The sequence below is a fragment of the Stenella coeruleoalba genome (assembly GCF_951394435.1).
Source record: "Stenella coeruleoalba genome assembly, chromosome: 5".
In the NCBI taxonomy this organism is placed as follows: domain Eukaryota; kingdom Metazoa; phylum Chordata; class Mammalia; order Artiodactyla; family Delphinidae; genus Stenella; species Stenella coeruleoalba.
The window spans coordinates 17,432,282-17,455,023 of record NC_137150.1 but is presented as its reverse complement, the minus strand read 5'-3'; the positions used below and the strand labels follow the sequence as shown (position 1 = coordinate 17,455,023).

Sequence of the window (22,742 nt, the reverse complement as noted above, 5' to 3'; positions counted from 1 at the left end):
TTTATTGGAGTATAATTGCTTTACAATGTTGTGTTAGTTTCTGCTTTATAACGAAGTGAATCAGTCATACATACACATATGTTCCCGTATCTCTTAGTTCCCACTAGAGGGTTTTAAGTAGGAGAGTGACCTAATCTACTTCAGGATGTGAAAAGATCGCTCTGCCTGCTGAGTAATGAGTACACAAGGGAGGGGGAAGGGGGAGAGGGGAGGGGGAAGGGGGAGGGGGAGGGGAGGGGGAAGGGGGGAGGGGAGGGGGAAGGGGGAGGGGGAGGGGAGGGGAGGGGGAGGGGAGGGGAGGGGGGGGAGGGGAGGGGAGGGGGAGGGAGAGGCCAAGGGTGGAAGCGGGGATACTGGGGGTGGGTGTGGGGAGGTGGCAGGTATTTACAGTGATAAGAGATGGAGGCCTGGCCTAAGGTGTAGCAGTAGAAGTGGTGAGAGCTTGTCAGATGTGGAGATGGAAGATAGAACTTGTTGAAAGAAAGAAATCGAGGATAACTCCTACTAGAGTAACTGAATAAATGGTGATGCTATTGAGACCGATAAGTAGAAGGAGCAGGTTTGGCCAGGGGAGGGGGAAGTGATGCAAGAGTTCTGTTTTAGATATTTTAAGTTTGAGCTGTGTTTCGGATATCCAAGTAGAGACGACAAGTAGGATTTGTCTGCAGGTCCAGGGAGAGGGTGGAGGTATTTAAGGAGGTGAAACTAGGGTGAGGAAAGCAAGGTACCTAGAGCAAATAGGGAAACTTAAGGAGACAGTCACGCTCTGGGGCCAAGCCTGCCCTTGCACAAGCCCAAGAGTAAATGTCTCCTTAACTTTTATGACCTAGGTGCCTCCGTGGCCTCACCCTGGTTCTGGAGCTCGTATTTAAAGCCAAGGGAATGGCTATCACCTGTGGAGAAGCTGTAGCTAGAGGAGAGAAGGGCCCAGGAGAGAAAGAGAGCTTGTGAGTTAGGAGCAAATCCATGGATTGGACAGCAGGAAGCCAAGGGAAGAAAATGTTTCAAGGAGGAAGTGGTCGGCTGTGCAAATACATGTCCTAAGGCCACAACGCTGTGCTCCTGACCACGTGTCAGAAAGCAACCAGGTGAAGGAGCTGCAACCCGGTTGAAGGGTTCAGAACAAACCTTTCACCACTGCTAGATATAACTAACTACCTACAGACGTGCATAAAACATGCTTAGCGCTATCAGCTAGGGAACATCCTCTCCACGAGTACCGACAAGGTCATTTGTTTGTGCCCTGCCGGTCATTTGACTACTGAGGTTTACTTGCGCTATATTTCTTTTACCTTCCCATAAGAGAAATGCACACTAAATCTATGAGATACCATTTTCCACAAATCATATTGACAAAGATGAAAACGTGATCCTGTGATATCCTGTGTGAGCTAAGGTGTAGGGAAATGGAGATCCTTGTGCACTTTTCTTGGGAGTGTAAATTGGTACAGCTTCCTTGGGGCAGTTGGGCACTACCTATAAAGAATTAAAATGCACATATCCTTTAGCTCAGCAATTTTACTGCCAAGAGTTTATCCTATGGATATTTTGCATATGAATCCAATAAAATATTACAAGGGTGTTCATGGCAGCATTTTTTTGGTAAAAACAAAAGGTTGGAAATAACTTACGTGTCTATCAGTATGGCATCCATACAGTAGAATTAAGTCAATGATTTCAAACAATGAAGCAAATCTTTAAGAACAGGTATGGAATTATCATCAAAATGCGATGTTAGATGAAAAAAACACATCAAACAAAGAAAAATGCCTCATTCTATCATTTGGGTAAAAGCCAAAGGAGAATGTATATAATAAGTAATTATTTAGGTACTTAACTTATCTGATTTAATTCTCTCAGCAATGCCATGAGATAGGTACTATTATTAGTTCTATTTACCAGAGGAAAAAACTGGGACTCAGAGGCGATGTGCCCAAGATTTTTACTTAGTAAGTGGCAGAGTACAGACTTGAACTCATGTCCTCACTCTTATCTACCAGGCTACAGCCTGGGGACAGGCATGCTTGTCTAGGTAGAGACTATTTCTAGAGGATTACACATGAAACTGGTAACACTGCTTCTGGGGGAGGAGACTGAGGGATATTTCATTATGTCCCTTTTAGTACAGTTTGGAAAAAAATTTTTACCACTCTGCAAGCATTATCTATTCAATAAATACATGAATACTTTAAAAAAACAAAAGGATAAATGAAGACAAAAAATTCCCACGACGGTTCTAGATTAAAAGACACTTAGGAGAGGTACTAACCAAATGCAACGTATAGGTATTATTTGGGATCTGAACAAAACTTTATGAAAGACATTTTGAGATAACCAAGGAAAATTGAACATGGACTGAGTTTTAGATGATATTACATAACTATTATTGATTTTGTTGGTTATGTTAAAGGTGTTGTGATTGTGTTTTGAAAAGTCCTTATCAATTAGAAATCAGATGGATGGATAGATGGATGGATGGATGGATGGATGGATAAATATAAAACAAGAAAATGCCTCTGCTTTGTTTGGAAGAGGGTGCAGAGGCACACGGGGTGTGGAAGCGCACAGGGGCTGAGCCTTGGCTGTCAGTGATTCTACTGGTCCACGCTACCCTGTGCTCTGGGGGCGCAGAGCGAAGCAGCTGGTCTATGATCACCAGCCCTCCAGAGATTCCAACTGCTGAGATAGCTCAATCAATCCAACCTGTTATTCTTACACTTGGGTAGCTGTTGACTTGGTTTTGACTAGCAGTTATCAAAAACCTTGCTTCCTTCCATCTCCCCACTTGTAGAAAATGTAGCCACCTCTGTGTGTGATGGGGCAGCTAGGTGAAGCCCCTCTGAAAATTGAGGTTTGTTACCGAATTGAAACAAAGGCAGAAGAAACTGCACTGATTTGCCTCCTGGAAAGAAAAGCCAGAAGCGAAAATAAATTTCATGTGGAGCATATTAATTCTTATGAAGTCTCTTAAAATTCCTACTCTTGTGACAAAGTCACCCAGGAGTGCACTAATCCCTGCATGTTATGCTTACATTTTATCAGGTTTCTTTGTTTGATGAAAATTCCCTGAGTCTGTAATGACCAATCAGAACTCTGATAACAACCCTCCATTTTCCAGCCAACACTAATATGAGTTTTCCTTTGCAGAAGATGAGAGCAGACCATTCAAATAAATATTGGGAGGTGTCACCTTAATGATATTGGATATTGTGTATCTAGGAGGTAGATTTGTCCGGTCCTTTCCATTCTTTGAGGTGTAGGATTACAACACAGGAAAAGGATTTGAACATTTTGATCTGTGGAGGGACTGTCATTAATCCAGCGTTGCTTCTGGCCTTGAGAAATTACTTGATTAGCTGTTGACAAGGGAAAGGGAGTTATTTATGAAAACGGGCAGCCGATGCCACGTTAGCAGCACAGGCTTGGTCTGTGGGTTCAGCGTTACTCTCTCTCTCTTTCATTCCCTTATCACTGATTTCCTCCATTCTGTCTATGAGTCCGTGTGTCTAGGTCTCCTCATCCTTCAACCACCCCAAACCCCTAATTACCCTTCTTTTCTCTTCATTATTTCATTACCAGACTTCCTCAAAGAGAAATATGTGGGTAATAATAATACGAATAAAAATAACAGCCACTAATTATATGGCATTTGCTATGTACCATGTGCTTTAGGTATATTGCATAAATCAACACACTTAGTTCTTACAACAATATAAGGAAAGTACTATTTTATCCTCAGTGTATAGGTTAAAAAAAAAGCGCAGAGAAGTTGAGTAATTTGTGTAAAGTCACACAGTGGCATTGCTGCCTTGGCTTTTACTTTCTCCCCCTATTGTTAAGACCAAAGTAAAATTAACACAGTAAAAAGAATTCTCTTTTTAGCGTACAGTTCTGTGAGTTTTGACAAATGCTTACGATCATGTGACCACCACCACAATCAAGTTATGGAACTATTCCACATTTCCCAAAGCTTCCTGTTCCCCCTTTGTAGTCAACCCGTCCTCCAGCCCCAGCTCCTATATGTGTGACTTTATAAGAGACTGCCAAGTATTTTCCACAGTGGCTGTACCATTTCACCTTCCCCCTTGCAATGTATGAGGGTCCCAGGTGTTCTGTATTCTTACTGGCCCTTGTCAGGTTTTTAAAAATTGTAGTCATTTAATAGAAGTGTAGTTTATCTTGTAGCTTTAATTTGCATTTGCCAAATGACTAATGATGTTGAGCATCCTTTTGTGAGTTTACTTGCCTTCCATATATCTTTTTTTTTTTTTTTTTTTTGCAGTATGCAGGCCTCTCACCGTTGTGGCCTCTCCCATTGCGGAGCACAGGCTCCGGACGCGCAGGCTCAGCGGCCATGGCTCACGGGCCCAGCCGCTCCGCGGCATGTGGGATCTTCCCGGACCGGGGCACGAACCTGTGTCCCCTGCATCGGCAGGCGGACTCTCAACCACTGCGCCACCGGGGAAGACCCCATATATCTTTTTTGTTGAAGTGTCTATTCACATCTTCTGTGCATTTTTTTTTTTTTTCGGTACACAGGCCTCTCACTGTTGTGGCCTCTCCCGTTGCGGAGCACAGGCTCCGGACGCTCAGGCTCAGCGGCCATGGCTCACGGGCCCAGCCGCTCCGCGGCATGTGGGATCTTCCCGGAACGGGGCACGAACTTGCGTCCCCTGCATTGGCAGGCGGACTCTCAACCACTGCGCCACCAGGGAAGCCCTTCTGTGCGTTTTTTATTGAATTGTTTATTACTATTATTATTGAGTTTTGAGAATTGTTTATGCATGCTGGATACAAGCCCTTTATCAGATAAGTAATTCACAAATATTTTCTCTGAGTTTGTGACTTGTCTTTTCATTCTCTTATCAGTATCTTTTGAAGAGCAGTCCTTATTTTTATGAATTCCAATTTATGAGTTTTTTTCTTTTATGTATCACGTTTAGAGGTCAAATCTAAGAAGTCTTTCCCTAATGCAAGGTCACAAATAATTTCCTGTATGTTTTTCTTCTAGACATTTTTTGGCTTTAGGTTTACCTTTAAGTCTGTGATCCATTTTGAGTTATTTTTTGTACATGGCCAAGGTTAAATTTTTTTTTGCATATGAATATCCAATTGTTTTAGTACTTAAAAGCCCATAGACTTAACATATGACCCAGCAATCCCACTCCTAGATATTTGCCTAATAGCATTAAAAACATATGTCTACACACAAATCTGTATGTAAATGTTTACAGTGGCTTTATTCATATTTGCTAAAAACTGAAACACATCTTAAATATTCATCAACTGGTGAATGGACAAACAAGCTGTGACCTGTCCATACAACAAAATACTACTTAGTAATACAAAGGAACGGACTGTTGGTGCATACAGCAGGTTGGGTGTACTGAAATGCATTATGCTAACTGAAAGTAAGTGAATTCAAAAGGCTGCGTATGATTCCATATATGTGACATTCTAGAAAAAGCAAAATGATAAGGACAGAAAACAGATCAGTGGTTGCCCGGGGTTGGAGGGTAGGGAAGGATATTGACCACAAAGAGGCACAAGGGATATCTGGGGGGTAACGGAAGTGTTCTATATCTTGATTGTGGTGGTATTTACATGCCTCTATGCATCAGTCAAAATTCATAGACCTGTACACCTAAAAAGGGTGAGGTGTATTGTATGCAGTTTTACCTCTATAAGCCTTACTGAAAACCAAAAAAAGCAGGAGGAACAAGGTCTAGAATGAGCAGGGTCCTCCAGACGTGAGTGATAGCCTCAGCAAAGGTGACCGTTTGGCATGGAGGAAGGAAGAGCTTAGTCAGAGAGAAGAAAAGGATTACTGGGCCAAGAGTCAGGCGCCCAGGTTCTGGTCCACTATGGGACCCTGAGCAGGTTAATTGGTCTCTCTTTCTCTCTGTAAAATGAGAGTGTTCCATGGGCAGCCAATGACCAGGCATTTGAATTTTTTTTTTTTTTTTTTGCGGTACGCGGGCCTCTCACTGTTGTGGCCTCTCCCGTTGCGGAGCACAGGCTCCGGACGCGCAGACTCAGCGGCCATGGCTCACGGGCCCAGCCGCTCCGCAGCATGTGGGATCTTCCCGGACCGGGGCACGAACCCGCGTCCCCTGCATCGGCAGGTGGACTCTCAACTACTGCGCCACCAGGGAAGCCCCAGTCATTTGAAATTTGACAAAGGAAGTTCATGTTTCAGCTTCTTTTCGAACTCTCTGAACTCCCTAAACCTTGATTTCCTTATCTGAAAAATAAGACTAATCCCACCTTTCTCTCCCGTCTGTGAGGATTCAATGACATCAGCGTATGGAGAACCTAGTGCATGGTAGGTGTTTAGTAGAGGTCTGCTGTGGTGCGCCCCTAAGGCCAATTCCACCACAGTCCACCCTTCCCACTTCCTCAAAGACACTGCTGAGGAATTCTCTCCTCTCTCTGCCACAGCATCAGTTTTCCCCGTCTGTTGGATCAGTTCCATCATCACACAAACATGCTATCATTTTCTCATCTTAAAACAAAAAATCTCACTTAAGTCCTTCTCCAGCTATTACCCTCTTTCTCAGTTTCCCTTACAGCAAACGCTCTCAGGGAGTTGCCTACACTCTCAGCATCTCATTCCTCTCTCCACTTTCTCTCTTGAACCCATTGCACTAATGCCACATTTCCCAGGGCACCAAAGAGCTTCAAGCTGCCAAACCCAATGGTCCATCTTTCTCCTCATCTCACCTAGTCTACGTTTGACACAGTGGCTCATTCCCTCCTCCTGGAAACGCTTTCTTCCCCCTGGCTTGCAGAAACTGCACTCTCCTGGGTTTGCTACCTCCCTGGCTACCATCTTGAACTACTTTGTTGGTTTACCTCATCTCCTGAGCCACCCAGGGGACAACTCAGTTCCTTGACCACTTCGTCCTCTTCCCGTACTCCCCTGGTGCTCTATGCAGTATCCTGGCTTTAACTGGAAGTACTCTCAAGCAGATGTTTCCAGCCCAGACTTCTCCCTGAATTCCACCCTTGCATGTCGTCCCATTACCTATTGAACATCTTGACTAGGATATTGAATAGGCATCTCAATGTGTCCCAAACTGAACTCATAATCTCCTCTTCTCACCCTTGCTTCCTTTAGCCTTCTTCCTTTAGCAAAAGCCTTCAGTTGCTGGCAGTCCGATCCTTCCTTGGCCTCACCCTTGATTCTTCTCTAACTCTCACATTTCATGTTTAATCCATCAGGAAAACCTCCCGGCACCATCTTCAGAGCCTGACCACATCTCCCTGTCTTCACTGCTCCACCTGGTCTAAGCCACCACCATCTCTCACTTGGAGGACTGCAAGGGCTTCCTAACTGGTCTCCCTGTTTCCACCCCTCCATCCTGCAATCTGCTCTCAACCCAGTAGCCAGTGGAATCTTTTAAAAGTGAATTGGGTTATTTCAGTCCCCTGCTCAAACCCTTCTAGAAAATTCTAATCTCACCCAGAGTAAAAGCCAAGTCAATACAATGGCCTACTAGGCAGTACATGATTGGACTTCTTGTCAGACCTCTGACTTCATCTGCTACCCGCTTCCTTGCTTGGTGTGCTCCAGCCACTAGTCTCCTTACTGTACTTCAAACGAGCCAAGAAGATTGCTACCTCAGGGCCTTTGCACATACTGTTCCCGCAGCCTGTATTATTTCCCTAGATAACTCATGGCTTGCTCCTTTACCTCCGTGTATTTACTTAGATGCCACTTTCTTGGGGAGGCCTTCTTTTTTTAAAGTTGCAACCCCCTGCCCAGTCACCCCCCCACCCCCGAATTCCCAGCACCTTGTGTTGTTTTTATTTTTCTCCATAGCAATTATCACCGTTTGATAAGTGGCATATTTTTACTTATTTGTTTCTTTGTTTCCCCTGTAACATGAGGACAGGTGCATTGGTCTGGTTTATCCACTGCTGTATTCCTAGCACCTAAAAATGCTGGCCAAACAGTATTTCTCAGCCTTTTGTTTTCACTGTTGCTCCTTACCCAAGGAGTCTTTTTAGACATTCCTCCTAATCACCCTCCACTCATGAAATTTTAATACCACAGATACATTGTATATTGGTTTCTGTATTGTATTTGTATATGTACTTTATACACATATAATACGTACTTTCTAAGGAGTAAGGGATATTTTCTTGCCCCCAAGAATCCATTTTCACCTTCTTAGGGGGTCCTGCTGCTGTGGAGAATGCATAATGTAGCTTCTGGACACAGATATGTTGGATGGATACGTTTTCCTTGGAGTAGGACGCAGGGACGGAGTCTGGTTAGCAGATTTGGGGTTTCTTGGTGGAAGCCAGTGATTCTGATGGAAAGGAGTTAGTGCCACATCGGTGAGGAGGGAAGGAAGGAGAGGAGAGGACCGTACAGATAGCGACCTCAGGGCCAAAGGAGAAGAAGAAGGGGGTTGGCAGTTTTAAGTATGTTGGGAGTTTCTGGTTGAGAACCAGAATTTGTCCTTTGAGTCAGGCAGTCACTGGTGACCTTGATATAAGCTGTTTCTGGGGTTGGTGGTAATAGAAGCTGAATTGAGTTTTTGGAGAGAATCTGGGACAATGCGGAAATAAAATAGAATAGTTTGCCAAAGGGATGATAGGAGCCAGTGTGGGTTTTTGTGTTTTTTTTTTTTTTTCCTTTTAAGAAGTTGAAAGACCTGGCTGGCAACTGGAGTGGAATTTCAAATCTCTTTATTAAAAGAAAAATTTTAATCCGACATACTTGGGAGATTGTCAACATGTTAGATGGAAACTGATGGCTGTTTAATAATAAGGTTTAAAGTTTGGGATTTGTGAAAGAATCCATCTCAGACTTGAACATGACACAGCTCTTTTTTGTTAGCAGGGCAGGAGGATGGGGGAAGATGGACTTGTTCTCTCCATATTTCTGTTAGTTTGAGCAAAGGTCCAACTGTTTATGGAGGGATCTTATAATTGAACAACATTATAAGAGTGAAATGGAAATTAAGATACAAATTTCACTCACAGTCTCACCAACATAAAAAGCAAAGCTTTCCCTTTATTTTTAGTCCATCTTAATATTTTAGTCCTTTAGTCCATCTTAATATTTATTTCGTACATTACTATAATCATAATGAAGTTTTAAGGCCACATTCTGTTCTTTTTATTCAGAATATAAGCATTTCCCATGTCATACAGATTGTCTTCATAACTACCATTTAGATAACTACATGAATTTTCCATCAAACTGATGCAGTATTGTCCATTAGGTAGCCTTCCATTATCTCGGTATTATAGCTAATGCTTCCATGAACGTTTTCAAGCACATACCTTTTTCTCTCTTATTATGAGGGTGGGTGATGAGCAGGAATAACCTTTCTGGATGAATTCCCAGGAAAAGACTTACTTGGGCCAGCATGCTTTCTAAGAGGACGCTATCTAGATATGTAAAGGTCGAGGGAACCTAAAGATGTTGAGTTATAGTCTGTAACATACATGTTAAACTCCTGGTTCAAAGCTCAATTTCCCCTCTGTGAAGTCTGGAAAGTGGAGATTTCTGACAAGATATCGAGTCAGAAACAGAGCTAGAAGGAACTAGTCATTGGACTGACTCTACCAATAGAATAGAAGGCAGCCACGTCACAGGAGGGAGAGGAGAGAAAGGGAACCCATATCACATAGCTTGCTCAGCACAGAGGAAGGCTGTGGTACCCTCATGACCACAGTCTACTATTATGAAACAGAGCTGAGGAAGTCACAGGTTAATGACCGGGAGTAAAAACGCAGTCACAGGGATGCTCTCTTTAGGAAGTTTACTCTCCTGCTGTCATTTGGCCGGGGTGGGGGGAGGCTCTATTCCTTGGGCTGTATGTCTTGCCTCTGGACTCCCACTCTCCTTGAGCCTCTGATCTGTGGCACCCCCATTTCTGCAAAGCCTTTTCCAGTCTTTCCCTCTTCTGTCCCTCGTCAGATATTCCAAACCTCCCCCCGCTTTTAAGCAACTGTCACATCCCCACTCCATGTCCCTTAGTCTTGTCTGCCTGGCCTACAAAAGGCTCGAAAATATCTAGCGAACCGAACTGTTCCATTTCACAGAGAAAACAGAGGCTATCAGAGGAATTACCTCAACTTTTCAGTACCCCAGGGCCACCCTTCTTTTTGGTCCAGGCCAACCTTACCTCCATTCTTTTTTTTTTTTTTTTTTTTTTTTTGTGGTACGTGGGCCTCTCACTGCTGTGGCCTCTCCCGTTGCGGAGCACAGGCTCCAGACGCGCAGGCTCAGCGGCCATGGCTCACGGGCCCAGCCGCTCCGCAGCATGTGGGATCTTCCCGGACCAGGGCACAAACCCGTGTCCCCTGCGTCGGCAGGCGGACTCTCAACCACTGCGCCACCAGGGAAGCCCCCTCCATTCTTAATGAAAAAATTTTTTCTCCTGTCCAAGGCTTGGCGTCCTCCCTGTGCTCTCAGCTCTCAGACCCTTTTTTGCTTCACAGGGTCCTTCCTAAATCCATTAATTATCTACGTGTCCTATCTGTCTTCAGCTTTTTCCTCCCTCCTGGTCTGTCCCCTCAGCATAGAAGCATACTCAAGATTCTCCCATTGTACACACACACACACACACACACACACACGCACACACACACACACACACACACACACACACACACACACACACACTCCCCCTAGCCTGGCCTTAGGACTCTTCTAACTACTCCCTGACCTCAGTCTTTCTTTGGATCCTTACATTTCATTCCTTCCTCAGCTCCTGCAAGGACCTCCCTTCTTTTTTTTTTTTTTTTTTTTTTTTGCGGTACGCGGGCCTCTCACTGTTGTGGCCTCTCCCGTTGCGGAGCACAGACTCCGGACGCGCAGGCTCAGCGGCCATGGCTCACGGGCCCAGCCGCTCCGCGGCACGTGGGATCTTCCCGGACCGGGGCATGAACCCGCGTCCCCTGCATTGGCAGGCGGACTCTCAACCACGGCGCCACCAGGGAAGCCCCAAGGACCTCCCTTCTTAAAGGAGGACCACTCCATCAGGACTGCTTTAGCAAAGGTCCCCCATGATCGTCTATAAGAGTCCCAGGGCTATCTTCGTTGTCCCGCACGCGATGCCTCTGTGGTGGTCGGGACTGTTGACCATCGCTTCCTGGTGGAAGGTTGCTCCTCCCACGGTTCCCCCTCAGCCAGTTCCCTCCCAGCTCACTGATCATCCCCTCTCAGTCTCCTTCTCAAGTCCCTCCTCTTCTACCCGGAAATATTGCTCTTTTCCAGAACACATCTTCTTTCGCCTTCTCATTCGATCCCCCTCTCTGGGAAGCCTCCTCTTCAGCCGTAGCTCCACCTGCCACCTCCAATCTGCCAATTCCCGGCACTGTGCCTCCGCCGCAGCCTCGCTCATGACCTCCAGATCTGCGTAACTGATGGATGTCTCTTGTTGCTGGCCCATAAGTGAACCTCATTAAACATGACACAAAGTAAGTTCATCTTCTCTCTGAATGTTCCCCTTCTGTATTTAGCTTGGTGGACGATCACAACCGTCCCTCCAGAGGAAATCTGGGGTTCATCCTCTGTCACCAAGTCCTGTTGATTTGTTTTTGTTTTTTTTTTTTTTTTGCGGTACGCGGGCCTCTCACTGTTGTGGCCTCTCCCGTGGCGGAGCACAGGCTCCGGATGCGCAGGCTCAGTGGCCATGGCTCACGGGCCCAGCCGCTCTGCGGCATGTGGGATCTTCCCGGACCGGGGCACGAACCCATGTCCCCTGCATGGGCAGGCGGACTCCCAACCACTGCAGTCCTGTTGATTTTTCTTCTGATTATCTTGGAAATATTTGCTCCCCTTTCCAGGCCTCTGACAGTGCTTTGGTTTGGACCTCCAGATCTTGGAGGAGCCTTCTGACTATCCTCCCCACCTCTCTTTTGGTCTTCCAATCCATCTTCTGTCCTGACACATACCTGCTAAACATCCTTAAAGGGTCTCCCAATGCCCACAGGATAAAGCTAACTGCTTCCGTTCCGCGAAGTCCCTCACGTCCTGGTCCCTGCTCCGTCTCCAGCCTTACCTTCCTCTTCCACCTGTCTCTCAGGCACCCTCTGCACTCTGGCCACAGCAGGCTCTTCATACCTTGGCCCATGCTGTTCCTTTGCTCAGATTGGCCTCTTCAATGGCAGTTAGCGAAATCTAACTCTAATCCTTCCTTTCCTGATTTCTCTGTGCCTTGGCCTGACAGAGAGTAATTCTCCTTCTTTGAGCTTTCTGAACAACAACATTCATGGTGATGGTAAAGGGTGCTATTCCCCCATGCATAGTTCTGGTTCTTCCCCATTCTGTTCTCATGATAGGATTGCACGTTTTGGCCCCTTTGGAGGCCCCAGGTAACAACCTTGGCTAAGAAAATATAAGTGGAAGTGGCATGTGTCAGTTCCGGGTCGGAGAATTTAGTTACCAGTGTGAGAGCCTCCACAGCTCTTTGTTGCAACAGCTGGTGACATTCCGGACGGTAGCTGCATCCTGAAACACACCTATAGCTAATCTCTGACGAATACGTACTGTGAGCAAGAAATCAATCTTTGTTGGTTTTTTTTTTTTTTTTTTTGGGTGCACTGCGCAGCTTGTTGGTTTTTTTTTTTTTTTTTTGGGTGCACTGCGCAGCTTGTGGGTTTTTTTTTTTTTTTTTTTGGGTGCACTGCGCAGCTTGTGGGATCTCAGTTCCCCGACCAGGGATTGAACCCGGGCCATGGCAGTGAAAGCCTGGAATCCTAACCACTAGGCCGCCAGGGAACTCCCATTCTTTGTCGATTTAGACCTATAACATTTGGGTGTGTTTGTTATTAAAACACAACCTAGCCCTTCTTGACTGAGGAACCTGTACAGCTCTTATAAGTGGTCAGTTATTTAAAAACACTTCTGCTAGATTCTTAGTTGTTTCTCTTATTGCCTGTGTGTCCTCAGAGTCTAGAAGAACACTTGAGCACATAAGCACCAATGATCTTTTTGTGGGGGGTGAGAGGAATGAGGGCACATGTACTCTAACTTACAAAGCATTTGTGTTTTACATGTGAGGTTACACTGTTTTCAGTAGGTCATTGGAAAGTAATAAGATAAAAAAAACTGTTTTTACTAACTGCTAAGTATGTTCTTTTATTACTTGCCATTAATCCATGTTTTATTTGATTGCTATAAATGTATGGGTTTCATTTCACTTGCCTTAAAATTTATTTTATTTCTGTCTCCTGGGTTCTTCTGTTATATTTTATCCTGAAAGTTTGTTCTCTTTTTATCTCTTACTGATTCCAGTCTAGCAGTCGTATCTTTCATCCTGCAGTTCTTAAAACAGGAATCAGTAAACCTGGTCTAAACCTATGTTTAGGCACTAACCAAGACTATGAGATGGTTAGAATATCATGCATGACCAAAGCAAGAAGGGCGGGGAGCTGGTGGGAAGAGAGAAAAATAGCCAGGCATTAACCAAAGGACAAAATGGCAGGTCTGGAAAAGCACAGCTTTTGGCATTAGGAAAGTCTGAGATTAATCTGTTTTTTCCATTTACTGCTCATGGGGGCCTCTGCTACCTCAGCTCCCTTACCTGTAAACGTGGGTGGTAACAGAAATAAGTCACAGAATTTTTGAGAGACACAGTGAGATCATTTATGTGGGAGCTCTTTGTAAATTGTACGTAATCACTTAAATATTTTTTAACGTGACAAGAATGGCCGAAGAGTTATAGTTCCACCAAGAGCGGTGGATGTAAGAACTCAGTGCGGTGAGTGCTGGCATTTTCAAGTCTCAGCCTTGATCACTGGGAGGGAAAGGAGTTACTTGGCCCACAGGTGGGGTCATATCTGTACATTAGGACCTAAGATCCTCCCAGAGGAGCCCTTAGATTACATGGAAGTCAGGCAAACTATCTTGTAGCTCAGAGTTTTTTGTTTGTTTTTTTTTTCTGACCTGGTGGGTGACTATTGCTGTCCGTAATCCAAGAGCTTTGGGTTTAGAGTTAATCACTGATCTGCTCCCTGTCACACACTCCCCTCAGTGTCTGAGCTACTGTCCCCATTCTCGCTTCTGTTTCCCTTGTGCACTTGCGTGCACATTCTCTGTAATGGTTTTCTAAAATGATGCTTGGGCTGACGACACACCTCCAAAGAGGGCTCCTGACTCTTAGAAGGAGCAGAGCCCTTCCACAGGAGACGCGCAGGTGGAGGCCAAGACGTTCGCTTTATTTCTGATACAGGGCTGAGGAATGTGGTTTAGATCGTCCGCCCAGTTCCGCTGAGTTAGGAGCCTCTCCCCCACTCCCTGCCAGCCACAGGCTGGCCAGGGGAAGAGCAGACTCCGGTAACTGGTGGGCAGATTTGGAAAGAGGGGAAGCCTTTGAAGCCGCTGGGGCTGGGAGCCAAGTATGCTCAGTTGCTTACTGCAAACCCATCAATCAGATCTCTCATTCCCTCCGAGGCCAGGTGGGTGTGGATGAAGCGTGAGACCCTTCACAGAAACACGCAGCTAAAGGAATGGAAGGCAAGCATCCCAACTCAAATGTGACCAGAAAACCTCCCAGCTGTGTGGAAACAATACTAAATACTGCTTCTCCTCACTGCCCTCATTCTGGTGACCTGCCCAGCCCTAACACTGAGGGCTTCTGACTCTTGGCCTCACCTGATTCTACCTGTTTTGCCGTCATCCACCGCAATAGTTCTCAACCGTGGCTACACATTAGAATCACTTGGGGAGCTTCTAAACCATCCGGTGCTCAGGTCCCACCTCCAGAGATCCTGATTCAGTTGGTCTGGGGTGGAGCCTTGGCGTCAGTAGTTTTCAAGACTCCCTGGGTGATTCTAAATCACAGCCAGGGTTACAGACCACTGATCTAATGGTTTAGGTCGCATCGACCCTATTTGTCTTCATCTGGCTAGATGTAAACTGCAGGTAACGCCATCTGTGAAGCTCTCAGAATGAAAGCAGCCCCTCTGATAATGATGTTAGCAATGGTACCGCCACTTCTTCCCAGATTAAAGCCGTGATGGTAGCTTCAGAGGTCCTGTTTTTCTTCTCAACTTGTCCCTCACATAAAAGGTAGGTTTCAAAAAGAAGTTGTATTTGGCCCCTTGGTGCTCAGCTATTCATTTTCTTGAAAGGGAATAAGGAGGAAGATTTCTTTTCTTCTTACAGAAATGCTCTTGATCTGACTTTCCCCTCAGCCCATCTGCCGCTAGTCATTATGAAAATCCAGTAAAAGACATTCCCTGACATAAACTCAATGCATTCATCTCCCTTAATATCACCCCTAGTCGCACACCCAGGTATTGAGCCAGGCTTCTGATGGCTACGTGGTCAGGGAGAATGAAATCCATGACCCCAGCGCTTAAAAGGAGGAGACATGATGATATGATAGAAGCATTTAAAATACAGTTTTCTTGGTACCGCGCCTGAATTTCTCTCAGCTGAACTGTATCTACCTGACTCCAGCCTATTGGAAGCAGCCCCATGAGTGAGTCTTAATCACCCACAGTGGCTGAGGGACAGCAGATGCTTTGGTGCATCTGTGTCTCTGATAACAGAACCCACTTAACTGCTCTGAATCCACGGGGTGTGATTATATTGGGGTAATAACTCCCAAGAATGGCTTTGCCACAGTTATAACATGCTGAGGGGGAGCGGAATACGAATCCTGCATACATTCGTCTGCCAGGTACAGTCAGCTATTCGTCAGTGCTATCATACCTGTAATAAGAGAGCATCACACCACAACCAGTCTGGGTGTTCAGCTGCACGACTAGACGAAAGGCACATTTGTCATTGTTTAATTTAGATGAGTTTTGTTTTTAAAAGAAATATGCCGTTAGCTTTATGAAAACCCTGATAGAGTTCAGAGATTAAAATGAGTTTTTATTTTTCATCTTTTGAAAAAAGAGATCTGGATTTATACTCATTCTATCCCATCTATCCCACTGATTCCTCATTTAAAAAGTATCATTTTTTTGTAGTGAATCAAATGGACCTGCTTTTTGTTTTGTTTTTTTTTTTCATCCCTGCCTCTGTTTTGAAACTGTTCATGTCACCTCAGGAAGGAGCCTGCCATTTTCGTCATTGCTGTGGTGAAATATTTATTGTAGTCCAAGTAGCTAACTTTGAAGATCGTACCGTGTAGATTTTCGCTGGCAGATTTTAACTCAGCTAACCACATGTGCGGTCAGATATCTCTGCCTTCAACGTAAACTATCAACGTCAAGGTGATATACTTACGTAACCCATGTGACCTGCTCAACCTAGGTTCTTAAACAGGCTTGGCTTGACAGTTTTACTTTCCAAAGGTCAAAGATTGGGACTGAGATATCAGGGCCACTGAAATGTGAAATAAAGAGGAAATGAATGAATTCAAATCTTAAGGCCAAGTACCATCACCTGGTCATATGAGAACTAGCTCTTGTGAAGCACCAACATAATTGTTTCTCATCTTTGAGGTTTTTTTTTTTAATTGAAGTATAGTTGACTTACAATATTATATTAATTTCATGTGTACAACATAGTAATTTGATCTTTTTATAGATTATACTGCAAAGTTACAAATATTGACTATATTTCCTGTGTTGTATATTACATCCTTATAACTATTTATTTTAAAACTGGGAATTTGTACCCCTTCATCCCCTTCCCCTACTTTGCCTGCCCCACCCAACTCCCGTCTGCTAACCACTAGTTTGTCCTCTGTATCTGTAGGTCTGTTTCTGTTTTGTTATGTTTGTATTTTGTAATTCACTGCATATAATTGAAAACACACGGTATTTGTCTTTCTCTGTGTGACATTTTACTAAGTATAACACCCTCCAGTTTGATCCACATCGTCACAAGTGGCAAGATTTCATTCTTTTTATGGCTGAGTAATATTCCATTGTATATATAAAACGTATCTTTTTTATCCATTCATCTGTTGATGGATACTTTGTTTCTATATCTTGGCTGTTATAAATGATGCTGCTATGAACATAGGGATGTGTATATCTTTTTGAATTAGTGTTTTTGCTTTCTTGGATAAATATCTCGGTGTGGAATTGCTGGATCGTGTGGTAGTCCTATTTTATACCTCCGTAGTATACTGGGTAGTGGGTATACTAATTTACATTCCCACCAACAGTGCACAAAGGTTCCTTTTTCTCCACACCCTCACCAACCCAACACAATATTTTAAATAGGTGGTGAAACTCAGTCCTACTCTTACATTTTCCTCAACTCTTTGCATCCTTTTTTGCGTATCGTAAGGAGACAGAATGTGGCAGAGGAATGAGCAGATCAAGAATTTCAATCCTAGGTCTGCTACCTACTAGGTCTGTGTCTTTGGGAAGGTTTTGTGATCTCTCTGAGTTTCCAGTTTCTATATTTGTTCAAGAGAAGTAGCATCATAACATCTCCCGTGTAAGGGTTGGAGTTCATATCTGCAAAATGCCTGGCACCCGTGAGACACCCAATAATCGGGCAGCTGAAATTAGTATTTTTTTCTTTTGGATTGTCTGAAAGTCCTTGGGGACGATGAGTCACCCTCAGAGACCAAAAGAGAAGGCAGAGCAGCAAATTGTGAGGACAATTTAGGAGTCATCCTCCAACAGGTAAAGTTCACACTCCAGGGTTAAGTTCTGGAAGTTCCACTGAGGACCTGCCACATAGAACCTCAGAAGCAGCCCCGTCATGTCAGCCTCTACTTCATCTCTCAGGAAAGCCCAGGTCAATGGCTTTACTGGCTGTTAGAGTGGAGGGTAATTTAAAGGGAAGAAAGGTGTGTGTGTGTGTGTGTGTGTGTGTGTGTGTGTGTGTGTGTACACATATATGCAAAATTACAATTGTCAAAGAAGGCTGATTTTGTGGATTATTTTTCTGATAAGGATATTAGAGGTAGTTGTTAGGGAGGAGAGAGAAATAAACGTTCTTGTCCTGTACTAGCCAAGGAGAGCCAGAAGTGCCTTTTCTCAAAAACACCTTTTCCATATTTCTCGCTAATTTGAGGATAATTTCTGCTTAAGTTCTGCCTTTGGGTAAAGACTACCTGTGGAGTGTTAAATATACTAGTCACTCCTCATTTCTTGCCATTACCAGTTCATGAAATCAGATTCAGGAAAGAGGAGTTTTTCAGTGAGAATGGAAGAGGAGTTTTAGGAAAAATGAAAGAAAAAAACGGAAGCAAGTAGGGCCGTCTCTCCCTGCCTTTTGATTTTCTCCTTTTTTTGCTTTCTCAATAATTCTCTCTTAATTACTTGAGTGTTTATGGCTGTTCCTGCTCTTTGGAACCCACTAACCCATTTCCTTAGAATTCCAGAATTCCCCATTTTTCATTTTCTCCTTCTTTAACCTGCAATTTTCTACACAAAAAGTAAAAGGTTATGACGGGGGGGGAAAAAAGAGAAGCATTCACTTTGATAATGAAATTCATCTGGGTCCTAATAAATGGTAGGTATCTCAGAATACTTCACTTTAAAAATCAGGAGCTTTGAAAATGAAAGAGCAAAGGCACACAAAACTCACCACTTCTAATGATGGTGGCGAAAATCTGTCAGTGGGGGTTTCAAGCAACTGAAGCTAGAAGAGTCATGCAAATTTAAAGCTGGAAGGGCCTTGTCTAGACCAGCCAGCCCCTTGTTATACAGATCATAGAGTGTTTGAACTGGAAGAGACATTAGAAATAGCCTAGTTTCACCTCCCATTTTGTAGATGCAAGAACTGAAAACCAACGAAGTGAAGTAATTTGCTGGAAGTCTAACCTCCAGCGAGTGGCAAATTGCATCGCAAATTGCTTAAACATTTACTAAGTATCCCTTTGTGACAGACGTCATGCTAGGTCCTGGTTTGAGGGAGAAACGGGATGGTTTGAGGGATACACATCCCCTTGCCTTCTTGGGGCTCCGGTTCTCCTTGCAGTGAAACACACATCCTCAGACACTTTTAGTACAAGGTGATTTGAAATAACAGAGTGAACATTAAGGTCTGGAAAGGATATAACTGTGAGAATTTGGCTTTCCCCTTCATGCTAGTGTTTCCTAAACATTACGATCTGCTATCCCACTAATCACTTTTTCCCCCCAATGGGAGGAAAACAACATCACTATTAGCTGGACTGTTTCAATGGGTGAGTGAGACTAGACAGTAGCCCCTCCCCCACACCCCGAGCTAAAAGGCCAGAGGGGCCCTGCATGCTGGGTGACACAGTACAGGTGGCTTCCTTGCCCCCCTCCCTCCTACCAGGTAGTCTTCCTCAAACTCAATAGGTGTCCCTCCTACCTGCGCTGTGCCTGCTTCCACACAGGCGGTGCGCTAAGGAAGAGGGGAGAGATAGGCATTGTTACTAGAAGGAGGTACATCAAAGACCTTTGCAGCTCTGCCATGTGTAGGTAGGGTGATGGGAGAGATGCAAGTTGATCACCTGGAACAGGTGGGAACAGCAGGAGACAGGAGTCACACCTGCAGGGGACCATGGAGACAGAGTGCCAACTCTCAGTGTTGGTCACAGAGACCCTGAATCCCAACTATTCTACGCCAAAATATGTTTGAGAAGCCACCTGCTTGCTCACCGAAGTAGTTTCAACATTCCCTCTGCTGTCTGGGTCATATGCCTCATTTGGTCAAGAAACTCTGCTTCTCTAAAACGTGAAGTCAGCTAAATTTCTTCTAAGCTTTTTCCAAATTTTCCATCATAAGGTCCAAGATGCTTTAGAAAGTATGACTCAAGTTGCGAGCTGTGATACGTGATTGGTTAAATTTTATTTTTCGCATGTCAAAAAAAAATTCCATATGTTTTCCCCAGCTCATTGAACTGTCTTGGCAATGAAGAGATCAGCGTATCTAGGAATGATTGACACCATATGATTCTTGGGTATCATATTTTGATGACGCTCTGCACTGTTTCAAACCAAAACAGAAACACACCCACACACCCTGCGCTCAAAAACCAGTACTTTTTGTCTTGATGACTACATTTAGAGTTGAAACATCATCATTAAAATTTTACGGGTGACATATCAGGAAAAACTAAGCCGACCAAGTTGTGTTGCCTAGAAAGAAAAACAGTCCTTCATTATAATGAATGAAATTGTGTGCTAGGTAGGAAGGCTAGTGACCTCTAGAAGATGAATCACTGACCCATAAATGGATGAGAATCAGCCAGAGTAAACGAGGCAGAAGTTTTCCCAGCATAATTGTGCATGCTGGCAGGGAAGATGTTTGTTATAATTAAAAGAGATAGAATGGTCAATAGGGAACATTTAATAGGAACAAATATGACAACATCACCTAACTATTTTTCTGGTCCATTCTTCATCCTCACGTTGTACCATACATCTGGGTTTTAAGAGGGACACATACATTGCACATAAAAATAACACACATCAACTTGTACAGCAGAACCAAGCAAAAATTCATGTAGAATAAGGACACTGTCAATGCCCAATTTATTCAGAGTAAACCTCCAACTAAATCTGCACCGTCCAATGCAAGATTTTCTTCACTAGGCTGGGGAAGATGTTAAGAGTATCATGGGGACTAATGCAATCCTGTGAGATAGGGTAGGGTACTGTTTAAACCCCACCAGCTCTGTGAGGCTTCACAGAAGGCAAAGGGGCACCTGATTAGAACAGCTTCATTACAGACAGGGCCGGCGTGGGACACAGCCACAAAAAATCCTTCATTGAACCAGAGAGGACTGTGGCCCTGTGAGGATTACATGAGACAAGATATGCATAGCACTTACCGTGAAGTAAGTGTTTAGAAGACATATCGTTTTGGAACATGTCCTGTGCTATGAGTGAAGCTTATCTTCATTTCACTGTACAAAATGCAGAAGCTCCAGAAAAATCCCCTGTAGGCTCCCTGCTTTTGTCTAAGTTCATTTGTGAGAAGCGTTACTCACACTTTAGCTGCCAATGACTCATGGTTAAATCGGTTCACTCATCTTTTTTCCTTTTTTGTTTTTTAATACAGTTGCAAATCACGTGACATTCTGCTTTGTTCTTTTTTCCCCCCTAAGGGAAGCTAAGCAACTCTAAGAGCCCCATTACCTTAATGAACTAAAGCCATGCAGTGAAAAGGGTGGGTATCCACTTCATCAAATCTAGTAGACGATAATTTCTTGAAAAGCTGAAGACTAATTCTTGGGGATTTTCTGGAGCCCTATGCAAATTCATATCACTTAACAGCCTTTGTGAGTTGAAGGTTGGTGTCCAATGACTGCTAAGAAATTGTCAGGAATGTTGCAGAAATATAAATAGGCCAGCACTGAAATTTAATTAGACACTGCATACGTTAATAATAAATTCAATTAATTTAGCCTTCTACCTATGCTAGAAAAAAAATACCCAGGCAACATAATAATTCATTTTAAATGCCTCACTTGGTAACCTCCTTTCCTGAAGAGTGATTTATGCAGTAATTTCCTGGCTGTGTCTTCATAAGATTGTTCCAAACCAGCCCTTTTGAAATAATAATAATTTCTGAATGTGCACTAGGAGAGATATAACAAATGACTTTTTATTAATTTTCATTTAATGAGTTGCCTATTCACATGGTAATTTTTTAAAAATTCTCTTCTTAAGATAAACAGGTTGTAAATACTACAGGTAACACTTCCATTTCACAAATATCGCGACAGGAAAATCTGTCTCACATTCTGTACGTGATTCGAAGGTTAATCAGTGGCAAATTTTCTATCCTAAACAGGCTTCTAATTCTTTCTCAGTTAGCACAGCATATCATTTTAAATTTCTATAGTCAAATGATCCAAATTGGGTAAGGAAAAAAAAAAAAAAGAATATTTTTCAACAGCAAAGCTCCTAGGAGGGAAAATAAGGGTGTAGACAGGAAACAAAGTTCTGTGCAAGGGGGGAAAGCAGCTAGAGTTGGTTAAGGAGCCCATGACACTGGTTCTTTTTTAAAGAACAAAACCAAGATCATCTCTTACAGCTTTCCTGTCGCACAAGTTCCTCCCTTTTAAAAACGGAGCCCATAATTTCTTACATAAATATTAATATTTAAGAATTTTAATTGCTTGTCTTTTCAAAAAGTTTAATTCCCTGGCAACTCACGAACTATAAATTGTCATAAGAAAAATAGCAAGAATGGAATAATAAAAACTAGGAAGAAGAAACCGTCCAGAAGAGACCTGGGTATTTCAAGTAGTTCATACCCGTTTAAAACATCCTGCAATAGACAGGGCCAGGCTCTTAAAAATAATTTCTTGCAACACTTGGAAGAGTTTGCCTAAAGTATTAAATAATTCAAATGCAATAGTTACTTACATGAGAACCGAAAGGGCCTTGCTCCCAGCCCGCATTGCCTCACGCCCTCTCCATGGAAAAGCCCGTACTGCATCTCGCCCATGAACTTGTCCAGCTCCTGCCCCGAGGCATTGACGAGCAGAGCCCCAGTTTTGCAGAAGAAGGTGGCTTTGATCCACAAAGGTGTCCCCAGGGCTGCCACAGCTCCGAGGGCACACACAAAGCTTAACATCCCAGCCATGCAAAAAATGACTTTCTTCTGTTGGCTTGGCATGATGAGAAATGGCTCTTGTGAGGGTGAGGTTCAAAAACCAGACCTTTGTGACCGATGAGAAGTGACTGCCCCTTTGACTGCATTTATTATGGAAGGTGAACAGACAGAACCCCGCTGAAAAGGCAACTTCACCATCGATGGTGTTTCTCACCAGGTTAAATGTCAGAATGCCAGGATGAAGGTGGCTTCATCACGCTTACTTGTTTTTTTTCTCCTTTTCTGCCGCCGCTTCTAATTTGAAATCTTTGGA

General features: G+C 43.8%; 1 protein-coding gene across 3 annotated transcripts in view; it reads right to left on the bottom strand.

Annotated features, from left to right (window-relative positions):
* CLRN1 (clarin 1) overlaps positions 1–22,492 on the bottom strand; it is a gene marked incomplete at both ends in the record, with an annotated part of 39,356 nt that extends 16,864 nt beyond the window's left edge. For all 3 annotated transcript variants that reach the window (XM_079923305.1, XM_079923306.1, XM_079923307.1), the window contains one exon: positions 22,240–22,492. In XM_079923305.1, the coding sequence (XP_079779431.1) occupies positions 22,240–22,492 (253 nt within the window). The remainder of the gene's footprint in view (positions 1–22,239) is intronic.
* Positions 22,493–22,742: the final 250 nt, after the last annotated feature.